General features: G+C 43.5%; 1 protein-coding gene across 2 annotated transcripts in view; it reads left to right on the top strand.

Moving 5' to 3' along the window:
• MARS1 (methionyl-tRNA synthetase 1) overlaps positions 1-12,057 on the top strand; it is a 40,335-nt gene extending 28,278 nt beyond the window's left edge. The window contains exons 18-22 of one of the 2 annotated variants that reach the window (XM_083169383.1): positions 5,005-5,188; positions 5,962-6,033; positions 7,200-7,226; positions 7,817-7,927; positions 11,046-12,057. In XM_083169383.1, coding sequence (XP_083025509.1) covers positions 5,005-5,188; positions 5,962-6,033; positions 7,200-7,226; positions 7,817-7,927; positions 11,046-11,198 — 547 coding nt within the window. In that variant the 3' untranslated portion in view covers positions 11,199-12,057. The remainder of the gene's footprint in view (positions 1-5,004; positions 5,189-5,961; positions 6,034-7,199; positions 7,227-7,816; positions 7,928-11,045) is intronic. The other variant, XM_083169384.1, reaches the window with a different exon arrangement.
• The last annotated feature ends 580 nt before the right edge of the window (positions 12,058-12,637 follow it).

Consider the following 12,637-nt stretch of genomic DNA (forward strand, 5'->3'; position numbering starts at 1 on the left):
TCTGTCTTGGAGGGGCAGGAGAGGGGTAGTCTCCTGTACTGAAAAGGATTCCGCATGGGGAATGGACTGGATGGTCAGGTCCTGTGGGACAGCTCATGTCCAGTTTGCTGGTAGGCCAAACATCTATAGGGTGTGTGGCTGAATGATAGAAATAAACATCCAGCCCCATTGGTAGCGTGTCCATGCGGGCATCACTATAGGGTGGCAACCGTCGTGGATTATAAAAAGTTATGTAGGCCCAAGTTCTCGTTGAGGCCTTTGGGTTGTAAGGAGTTCAGTTTAAAAATCCATTCGGATTCTAACTGTAACAATTTACGGGATCTGTTGCCGCCTCGGATAGAGAACGGCACATGGTCCACTATTTTGTATTGCAGGGTGGCCATGCTATGTTTGAGCGTGGCAAAGTGGCGAGCCACTGGCTGCTCACTTTTGCCGGAAATCAAGGCTGCTCGGATGGCGCATCGGTGCTGGGCCATCCTCACTTTCAGTGTACAATCGGTTTTCCCCACGTAATATAATCCGCAGGGACAGGAAATTACATATATAATAAATTGAGACGTGCACGTTAGAGGCCAGCGGATTTTAAACTTTTGCCCGGTATATGGGTGTTGTATGGTCGTACTCGGAGTAAGAGAGCTGCATGTGGTGCAGCCCAGGCAGCGATAGCACCCATTTTTTCGCTGTCTGGTGCCAGGTGGAGATGAATTAAAGGCAGTAATGTCAAGTTTGACTAAACGATCTTTTAAGTTATAGCTGCGTTTATAACTGGGCAGTAATCTGGTTTGTTTTAAACTCTTAAGATCCGGGTCTGATGCTATGATGGGCCACCAGCTTTTGGCAAGTTTGGTAGTGCCTATGCTGGTCGTGGAGTATTCGTTGACCCATGGAATGGCTGGAAGTTGCTGTTTTTTAGGTCGAGCGCTAGCTATCAGCGACTGTCTGTCTTGTGCCAGTGCTTTGGCTTTGGCCTTGTTTAAGCTAGCCCTTGGATACCCACGTTGTGTAAATTTATTCAACATCTCCTCCAATTGCTGTAAACGCAGCTGGGGATCTGATGTGATCCTACATGTGCGGAGGAACTGTGAGTAAGGCAGTCCTTCTATTGTAGAACGTGGGTGAAAGCTGTTATGCCGCAAGATGGTATTCCGGTCTGTTGGTTTAACATACAGTGCTGTGTGTATTTGCTCCTGTACTATCCTGATGTGTACGTCCAGAAAGTGTATTTCCTGTGTGCTGGAGGTGAGAGACAGTTTGATGGGATGATTAGAGGCATTTTGCGTTTTAATCAAGTCCTCTAGAATTGTGGGGGGCCCTGTCCATATAATCAATAGGTCATCTATATAACGGGTATATAGATCCAGATGTTTACGTATGGGCTCCTCCCGTAAAAATAAACACTGTTCCACCTCCCACATGTAGGCATTTGCAAAGGACGGGGCAACGGAAGAACCCATTGCACACCCCGTCCTTTGCAAATAAAACCTTCCGTTGAAAAGAAAAAAATTGTGTGTTAAAGTATATTCTAATAGACGTAAAAAGAACGCTGGATCTGGCCCATGATACAGTGGATGGCCACTAATCAGGTGATTGACCGCCCGTAAGCCTTCCCTGTGGGGGATACACGTATAAAGGCTTGAGTGGAACCCCCCCACAAGGGACCCCATTTTGCAAACTACACCCTTCAGGGAATTCATCAGGGGGTATAGTGTACATTTCAAACCCCCAGGGGTTTCACCAATTTTGATACAACTGGGCAGTGAAAATGAAAAATTACATTTTTTTACACAAAAATGCAGTTGTGGCTCCAAATTTTTCATTTTCATAAGGTATGAAGGAGAAAAAGCACCCCAAAATCTGTGCCCCAATTTCTCCCGAGTACGGCAATGCTTCATGTGTGACCAAAAAATGGCAGGACTCAGAAAGAAAGGAGTGATATTTGGATTTTGCAGCTCAGATTCTGGTGGAATTTTGGTGGGTGCTATGTCGCTTTAGCAAGACCCCCGAAGCACCAATACAGTGGAACCCCCCCACAAGTGACCCCATTTTGCAAACTACACCCCTCAGGGAATTCATCTAGGGGTATAGCGTACATTTAAAACCCCCAGGGGTTTCACCAATTGTGGTACAACTGGGCTGTGAAAATGAAAAATTACATTTTTTTTTACACAAAAATGCAGTTCTGGCTCAAAATTTTTCATTTTCACAAGGAATGAAGGAGACAAAGCACCCCAAAATCTGTGCCCCAATTTCTCCCGAGTACGGCAATGCCTCACATGTGACCAAAAAATACCATTTGGGTGCATGGCAGGACTCAGCAGGGAAGGAGCGATATTTGGATTTTGCAGCACAGATTCTGGTGGAATGAATGGTGGGTGCTATGTCGCATTAGCAAGACCCCCGAAGCACCAATACAGTGGAACCCCCCCACAAGTCACCCCATTTTGCAAACTACACCCCTCAGGGAATTTATCTAGGGGTATAGTGTACATTTCAAACCCCCAGGGGTTTCACCAATTTTGATACAACTGGGCTGTGCAAATGAAAAATTACATTTTTTACACAAAAATGCAGATCTGGCTCAAAATTTTTCATTTTCACAAGGAATGAAGGAGACAAAGCACCCCAAAATCTGTGCCCCAATTTCTCCCGAGTACGGCAATGCCTCACATGTGACCAAAAAATACCAGTTGGGTGCATGGCAGGACTCAGAAGGGAAGGAGTGATTTTTGGATTTTGCAGCACAGATTCTGGTTGAATGACCCCTGAAGCACCTATACAGTGGAACCCCCCCACAAGTGACCCCATTTTGCAAACTACACCCTTCAGGGAATTCATCAGGGGGTATAGTGTACATTTCAAACCCCCAGGGGTTTAACCAATTTTGATACAACTGAGCTGTGAAAATGAAAAATTAAATTTTTTCATTTTCACAGCCCAGTTGTATCAAAATTGGTGAAACCCCTGGGGGTTTGAAATGTACACTATACCCCTAGATGAATTCCCTGAGGGGTGTAGTTTGCAAAATGGGGTGACTTGTGGGGGAGGTTCCTAACTTTTAGCATCTTATGGTGCCTAGAAACCTATATGGTGCCTAAAAAAATAATCTCATAAAAAGGAGGCTCCAAAATCAAGTAGGTGCTCCTTCTATTATGAAGCCTGTGGTTTGGTCAACGTGCACACTAGGGCCACATATAGGATATTTATGAAAACAAAAGAATTGGGGGAATCAATTTTTAGTCACATTTCTCTAGTAAAATCTACTGTGTTCGTTAGAAAAATGTATTAAAATTGAAACTCTGCAAAAAAAAAGAAATTTTGAAATTTCACCTACACTTTGTTTTAATTCCTGTGAAACACATAAAGGGTTAACAAACTTCCAAAATGCTGTTTTGAATACTGTGAGGGGTGCAGTTTTTGAAATGGCATCATTTATGGGGGTGTCTCACATACAAGTCCCTCAAAGTCACATCAGAACTGAACTGGTCCCTAAAAAAATCAGTGTTTGAAATTTTCTTGAAAATTTGAGAATTTGCTATTCATATTTGAAGCCTCCTAGTGTCCAAAAAAATGAAAAGGAGGTTGAAATAATGATGGCAACATAAAGTAGACATATGGTCTTTGTTAGTTATTAACTATTTTGAGTGGTATGATTATTTGTCTCACAAGCAGAAAATTTAACATTTTGCAAATTGCTAAATTTTCCATTTTTTTACGACATTTTGGTATTTTTCACAAAAAAACACAGACTGTATCGACCCAAATTTACCACTAATTTGAAGTACAATGTGTCACGAAAAAACAATCTCAAAATCACTGGGATAAGTAAAAGCAAAAAAAAGTTATCCCCACTTAAGTGAGACATGTCAGATTTGAAAAAAATGGCTCTGTCAGGAACGCAAAAACTGGCTCTGTCAGGAAGGGGTTAACAGACCAGGTTTAGCCGCCTAAAGCGACTCCACAAATGGCAGTGGCGGAAAAAGTGCTATTTGGAAGCCCATATAGCTGACTTTTTGCATGTTTTGGCTCACCACCACAGGATGCTGTGAGCAGAATTAATAGTCCATTTGCTATTCCTGCCCAAGTGGAGCAACAATTGAATTGCTTAGGGGGATATTCAATCTCCGGCGAGCACCTTCCATCGGCCCTATTCAATGCTGTCTTCCCCGACAGCATTGAGCAGGGTATCTCGGCAGAACGAGCCCGACATCACTAGCTGTCGGGCTCGTTCTGCCGAGAACAGCCGGGAAGTGACGAGCTGCCGGCTGCAGCTCGCCTCTTCTCGGCCGCAACTCGCAGCCACGCCCCCTTTTCACTTCCCGGCAGGCGGGACATTGAATCCCGCCTGCGTGTTCTCGGTCGAGCTGACTGAGAACGGGACAGGGTCACGGCGGTCGAGCAAGCTCGACTGCCGTGACCCTGACATTGAATACCCCCCCTTAGTCGGGCAACCATATAGTGGCAGCAGAGACCGTTAATTGTATTCCCTCTAGATGCTGTGAAAGTACACATTCCCTGCAACAGCTTTGCTGTTAATGCCTGCTAACAAGGGTGTAACTACCATAGGTGCAAGGGGTGCAGCGGCTATGGGGCTCAGAGCTGAAGGGGGCCCATCTTTACTGCCTAAGTAATATGTTTTACATACATTTTCACAATCAGTTGCGAAATAGGGGGCCCTTACAAACCTTTGCTATGGGCCTATGAATATCTAGTTACGCCCCTGCCTGCTAAAACTGTCAGGACATGCAGGGATTTCTAGTTCCACAGCAGCTTGGAGTGCCACAGGTTATCTACCCCTGCAGTATATAATTAGTAATAATAATAAGTGCAACAGGGATTCAATATCATTGCTACAGGTTTTTAGGGATTTCCCAACAGCTCGCAATGCTAATAGGGTAGCTAGAGTAATAAGGTTTAGGCTGTGGGCATTGTTTTATAGCCTTTTGAGTTGTTGTTTATTATGATGATGAATGTTGTTCTCTTACTAATAAGAGGGTTGTATTGCAGGAAACGTGCGGGCACAGTAACTGGGTTGGCTGTAAACATGGCAGCTCTGCTTTCAGTCATGTTGCAGCCTTATATGCCCTCCATCAGTGTCGTCATCCAAGAGCAGCTACTTGTGCCACAGGAAGCCTGTGTGCTGACCAGTGACTTCCGCTGCGTTCTACATTGTGGCCACCGTATTGGAACTGTGAGTAGCCGGCATGTATACAGGGCAGGAAGGCAGTCCAGCTGCTTATTTATTACACAACTTGCTGTAGCTGAAAATACATTGCGGACACAAAGCAAACATGGTAGTCTGAGCTCTGAATAATTCTTCTTTAAATAAAATAAAAGCACATGGACAAGTGATCTATAAATATTTATTACTAATATTTTTTATTACCGATAAACACTTTAGAAATTGATTAGCTAGTCTTGCATAGCTATTTTTTACATTTAAGAGTTTTTTGGGGGGTTTGTGTGTATATTATGTTCCGATCAATTCGGTTTTATAATATCTGGAACATAAATTATAATTTGCTAGCCACATACCTTGAGACAAAATTCTCCATCAGACAGACCAATTATCTGACATATATACGGTCAGGTAATTGGTGTAGGTGTATATACACTCTCGGACCCGAGCAGCATCTCTTGGGCATGCTAAAAGACGTCTCATGCCCAACAGACAAAACATTGTGGTTTGGTCATGGCTATACATGGTCCTTGGCTGGATGAGTCTTGGCTGATGGCCTTTATAATTGAGTCTCCCACTGTGGCTTGACTTTGAATACCTGCTGATCTTGTGGACAAAACTATGTGAGTTCTGACCAACTATGACGACCATTTGCGCACAATGACCATCCTTTGTGAATGTAGCCATAGGGCGACAGATGGGTTGTACTGTGTAGGTTTATAGTCCTATTGCTTGAATGTGAGAATCTCACCCTTTAATGAGCATCATATTGTGCAATCTTTCAGGTGAGTCCATTGTTCCAGAAGCTGGAAAATGAGCAGATTGAGTCCTTGAGGAAACGCTTTGGAGGTGGACAGGTAAGATTCACAGTGAGAGAGATGTAGCTCTAATTAGTCAGTCCATATAATAAATAAATAATAATAAAATAATTTGACTTTTTTTCTACTCTGGCAATTAAAGCCCTGATGGGTCCAGTAGTTGAACAATAGGAACAAACTGTTTTCTGTTATGTGCGGTCAGCTGATTTCATATTCCTTTTATTTTTTTTAACTGTTAAATCATTGGGTCATTTTTTTAATATGTCTCAAAATGGCAAAGAGTATTGCGGTGGAATGAATATCTGTATAGTGCACAGGTTCTCAAACTCTGTCCTCAGTACCCCCCCTCAGTGCATGTTTTGCAGGTCTCCTCACAGAATCACTAGTGAAATAATTAGCTCCACTGATTTTAAAATGTGTCAGTGAGTAATGATTGCACCTGTCGGGTGACCTGGGAAACATGAACTGTTGGGGGTCCTGAGGACCGAGTTTGAGAACCCCTGGTCCACTATGTTAAAATAACGTGAACGTGACCATTTTATATTGTCTCAATGTACGCAAAGAGCATACTTTGTAAAGTTTGGTGGGAAAAATTGTACGTACTACACACCCCTCGTAAAAATGCTGCAATAATCTGTGATCTAGAGCAATATGACAATTGGTGAGATTTATGGTGGTTGGAATCTGCATTCTGTTCCTTGCAAAATCAGGAATAATCTTCTATTGTTACATATGATAGTCCCTTGGATAGTACATACTTGCCTACCTGGCCCTCTCCATGAGGGAGAAAATGCTCTGTTCCTGGACTTCCCTGGTTCCCTGGTAATGTTTGATTGCCATTACCTGTGGTGAAACACCCTTCTTATCAATTACCTAGCTCCACACAGGTGATGTCAATCCTACATTACCAGGGAAGTCCCCACACATTTTCTCCCTGAAGGAGAGGGTCAGGTAGGCAAGTATGGGATAGTATGTTTCCCTGCTTATAAATATATGGAAGTTACCGGTGTATGGTTCATAGATTCTTGAACTAGCTAACCCCAGTATAAGTGACACCAGTAGATGGACCGCCAGGAAATGTAGTCTGTCATAATCACCTTTTTGAGCTCCTTGTGGTGACTTTCCTATTATACTGGTGGTCAGTCTTCTCCTTCCTCTGCTGTTCCTCTTACACTCCGTATTCTATCCTTTTCTTTGTTCCCCAGCTGTACGCTGACAACACCGAGTCACAGGTAATTTTCTGGCTATGCTGCAGAAAGTGTATGCTTGCTTCCAGTGCTTTGCCTTTCATCTGCTTCACGCTTGTATTAAGCTCATAAAGAGCCATCAAAATGTAGTTGGGATTAAATCAAAACATACCACCGTTCACTGAAGTGATTTTATGCAAAAGAACGTCTATAATAATAATAATACTTTTCACTTGTCTTCAGTGGTTTAAAGCCCTGCCCCATGATGGCTTTTACTTGCGTCAATTGGAGGAGAACGTGGTGTTTAGTAAAATTCCCAATTATTCCTACTTTTACAATACTATGCATTACTGTGCCTGCTCTAACTCTCCCCCACCTGAGCCCCCCTGCACATTTGAAAATACAACAGTAGAACTGTTATATAAGCATTAAACTGGTACATCAAAGTCCTATTTTATTTTGTATGGGGGGGGGGGGGGGTTTAGTAGATTTGTCCCTAGCTTTGATATCTTGTTGTTGTTGCATGCAATGAGACACCTGTCCTGTATCACCTGATACATGGCTCTGGTTGCTGTGCCTCCAGTTATGGAAGTTGATATCCCTGTTAGAACTGATCATTGTAATACTTTGCACAGGTGAAAGCTGAGCCTGTAGTACCAGTATCCACTGCAGATCCTGTCAAAGAAACCTCAAAAGTTGGGGACCCCCAGAGGATAAAAGATCTAATGCAGGAGGTGGAGAAACAGGTAATGTGAAACGGCAGGACCAGTATGTCATAAGCTACAGTATGATGTAATAATGAGTCCAGCTAGTGTGTGCGTGTGTCTCTAAGGATATCTTCAAATATCAGCATGCTTCTGGATGTGGTCACTGATTTATATAGTTCTGCCAAATGGATTTGGTATGAAATCCCGACGGTCAATATCCCGAATGGGTCATAATACCGACCAGGAGAAAATCCCGACATTTAAAATCCCGACCAGGTTAAAATACCGACATTTAGAATGTACAGGTGAAACGGTCAACACGACTTTGTGTCGACAGGTCGACATTTTTTCACCCGACTGTCAACACGGTCGACATGGACACAGTTGGAAGTGAACCGCAGCCGCTCGCTTGGCACACTATATTATTCTCCCACCATGTCCTAGTGGATGGTAGGGCATGAAATACCACCTGTCGGCACATGTCTGGTCAAAAAACTGTGAAAAAAAACATGTCGACCTTTCTACCCTGGTTTCACCTGTACATTCTTTATGTCGGAATTTTGTCCTTGTCGCGATTATGACACATTCGGGATTATGACACATTTGGGATTTTGACTGCATCCCCTGTGAAATAGCTCAGTGTGTATACACTACATTGTTTGTCAGGGAGTTCAAGGGAAGTCTTGACTGACATCATATTGTTTGCAGCTAATGGCTGTTCCAGTGGAAGAGACAAAGTGTTGGCAAGCATAATACAAGTCCCCCATATACCTGTAGTGTGCCAATGGGGCAGATGTATCAATCTCCCCTTAACGTATGAAATCTAACGTCTCCTGGCATAACGCTCAGGAGTAGGGACAGATTTCACCCTAGTGTATTAAGCTGATGTTAGTAAGTAACGTTAATCGTTAACTCACCTCTTGTCTTTAATTGCCTTTTTTTCATCCCAGTTTATCGTCTTTTCAGCCAATCAGTGGCTGCCTGCTCCAGTTTTTTTCAGCTCCTTTGCTGGCCCCTCCCATGTCGTCAGCATGCCGACAATTGTCTCTCCTGTCAGCATGCTGGTGCCACCGGCTGCCCTGCTCTCCAGTCCCCCCTTCCAATATTTTTATTTATTTTTTTGGTCCCTGCTGCTCCGATCCCGCACGATAGCCCGGTGGATATAACTAATACCTTTTAGAGTGCACTGTAGGGACCCCGCTGATTTAATATACTGCGCCGCAGGGTCCCCAAGTGAGCGGGGACGCGGCGGAAGGGTTGTCAGAAATAATATTTAAAAGACCGGGCGGGCATGCTGTCTCTACTTACTAGCGGAGAGCCAGAGACGCGGCGGGAGAGTTGTGAGAAATCATATTCAAAAGACCGGGCGGCTGATGATTGGCTGAGAGCTCAGCCAATCATCGGCCGCCCGGTCTTTTGAATATGAATTCTCACAACTTTCCCGCTGCGTCCCCGCTATACAAAAGACCGGGCGACCGCTGATTGGCTAAGCTCTCAGCCAATCAGCCGCCCCGGTCTTTTGAATATGATTTCTCACAACTCTCCTGCCGCATCTCCGCTAGTAAGTAGAGACAGCATGCCCGCCCGGTCTTTTAAATATTATTTCTGACAACCCTCCCACCGCGTCCCCGCTCTCTTGGGGACCCTGCGGCGCAGTATATTAAATCAGCGGGGTCCCTACAGTGCACTCTAAGGTATTAGTTATATCCACCGAGCTATCGTGCAGGATCGGAGCAGCAGGGACCAAAAATAAATAAAAATAATGTAAGGGGGGACTGGAGCGGGGCAGCCGGCGGCGCCAGCATGCTGACAGGAGAGACAATTGTACACATGTAGTCAGCCTGGTTATCTTCAATAGCATTAGTGAAATAATAAATCAAAGTTTCTCAAACCCAGTCCACATGGAACCTTAACAGTGCACGTTTTCCAGGTCATTTCTAGCTGGAGAACAGGTGTGTTTACTGATTAATACAATAGATCTTCAAGTAGGCACCAGTTAAGGTGCCCATACACTAGTAAGATTTATCTTCAGATCTAGCTGGTTGGAACAAAAACATGGTTATGGATGAGTGACAGTTTGTCAGTTTTCCAGCATTTCCAAGCAAATGGTCAACTGTCATTTGCTCTCATCCATAACCATGTTTTTGTTCCAACCAGCCAGATCTGAAGATACATTTTTGTGTGTATGGCCAGCTTTATTCCTGGTAAACGCATGCTAACGGTTCAGTGAGGACCAAGTCTGAGAAATGCCATTCTAGCCCATTACACAAACGTAAAACTGCAACTTTGTGTTGCACATAAGGTAGCTTTTTCAAATGCCTGTTACACGTAATGTGAGTCAAGATTGTTTAAATCCAATTGACTGATCTACTAATTAAGTCACCTGTTCTCATAAATGGATAGTGTTTATAATGTGGATGTAATGGCAGAGTTTGGGAACCTCTGGCATAATATTTAGCTTGATTTGGAGTAGGAGAGAATTCCTCACGGTGTGTGCACACAAGCCGGCCTTGTTCACAGATGTATTGCGTCAGCTGTGCACCACAGCCTGATGCCGATAGAGCCATCCTCATCTAGCCCTTTAATAGGGTTAAGAGTTGTCAGATTTACTCCTCTACGTCTACTGTATTGTATTGTAGCTGAGAACAATAGATGAGCCTTTGCTTTCAAGCGAAGGCTAGTTGAAGAATACATTGGCACATTATGCTGGGTGTATGGGCAATCTGGTGACTGCCTGTACAGTAGGGTTACCACCTGGTCCCTTTAATTCCGGACACATATTAATTACACAGGTTCTGTGGCTGGCTGACTTCAAGACTCCACTTAACCTGATTTTAAACTGCCACAGAACCTGTGTAATTAACATGTGTCCGGAATTAAAGGGACTAGGTGGTAACCCTACTGTACAGCCACGCTGGGAGCTGCAGGTGATTGTCAGCTCAGTGGGTGGGTGTGTGCAAATGTCCCCGACCATTTGCGATGTCTGTCCCAACGGATCAGGCAATGTGTATGAAGAACATACTGCCCAATCAGTCGAGAATTGGTGGCAGACTGATTTGATCTGCAGATATATCTGCGTGTGTATCCAGCTTAAGTTCTTGGCACTAATTCAGAACATGCTGCATAAAGTTGGTTCTTATTCTATTGCTGCTTTCAGGGTAATCATGTGCGGGAGCTGAAGAGCAAGAAGGCAGAGAAATCTGTGCTGGATGGTGAGGTGCAGAAGCTGTTGTCACTGAAGAAAGAATTGGCGCTGGCTGAAGGGAAAGCACCTGAAACTCCAACTCAGAAGGGAAAGAAAAAGAAATAATGCTCCTGAAACCTGTCTTACCATACTTGTTGCAGGGAAAGAGTTAATATTGGAAGTATTCTTTTAAATAAATTATCTTAAACCTTGTTTGTGGTCATGAGATACCTGACACCAATAAGCAACCGTTGTAGCCACTTATGTAATGTGTTGCATAGGATTGCATGGCTCACTGAGCATGTAACTAGGGAAGGCTGTGTGTCTGCACAATGCTTTCACCACCGGTCTGTTAAACCAAGAAGTAAATAGAAGGGTGTTATAGCAACACCAATCACCTGCTCATCCCAGTTCCCTGCAGGATACGGTCTACATTCCCTACCACATCTGGTGATAACCATTCATACAGATTGAGAACTGCTCAGATCATGTGCTGCAGGTGAAACTATACATTTAGGGGATGATTACATTTGTGCATAGCCAATTATTTTAATCTAGGTTTTTCTACCTTTTATTTTGAGCACTTACAGGGAAAAAAGGGTGTGGATGGACACGACATACAGTAGTGATGCGGAACCTTTTGCCCCTCCAGCGGTGGTTGAACTATACATCCCAGCATGTTTTGCTATTTGGCAATGTTAAACTGTTGCAGGGCATGCTGGGATGTGTAGTTCACCAACTGCTGGAGGGCTAAAGGTTCTTCATCCCTGGTCTACAGTGTGTAGGTCATTGTTGACCAGTACTAGGTCAACACAAGCAAAAGGCTAACTGTTTAATATTTAATTTTGGTGTTGTCGTTTACTGACATGGACCACCCCTCGCATAGTGCCTTGCTCCACTAATCACACTTTACTGCTCCAATCATAATTTATGTGGTTTGGAAAGCATGATAAAAATCAATAAACTGCAAATTGTGAGAAATTCATGTTGGCCTTGTCTCAGTGTTTACCAAGACACTAGATCACCCGGAACCACAGGGAATAATAGATATGTTGGTGGTTGAGATGTGCTATTCTGATGAATATCTTGTGTTAAGATGTAGTGATTGATCACTAATATGGGAAACCGGTGTAAATTTTTACACACCATGGGGTTGATGTACTAAGCATTACTGAGTGATGTCTATAGCATTTATCAAGTACAGTTTAGAAAAGGCTATAGAGTGGTTGCTAATGACAACATCTCCACTCTTATCACAGCTTGGTTCAAACTCTGTCTATGTACCACTTTTGGGAATGTAAACAAATGTCTGCATGCCAGATATGTTTTAAATCCCTAGTGGTAATATTACACTTAATCTACTCTTAACTAAAGCCACAGCCTCTGCTTTTATTGCATCAAACTAAAAACCAGCTGTTTAAGAGTGTGAATTACTTAATGCAACTATTATGTTCTTTACCCTTGTGGTCAGGAACACTGGCTGTAGACCAGTATTTGGTGGATGCACATCTGCCGGATGGTGATTGGTGCACCAGGACCTGTTCAGATGAGAGCAGCTCCATGTG

Source organism: Crinia signifera, chromosome 2 (assembly GCF_055691185.1).
Source record: "Crinia signifera chromosome 2, ASM5569118v1, whole genome shotgun sequence".
In the NCBI taxonomy this organism is placed as follows: Eukaryota; Metazoa; Chordata; class Amphibia; order Anura; family Myobatrachidae; genus Crinia; species Crinia signifera.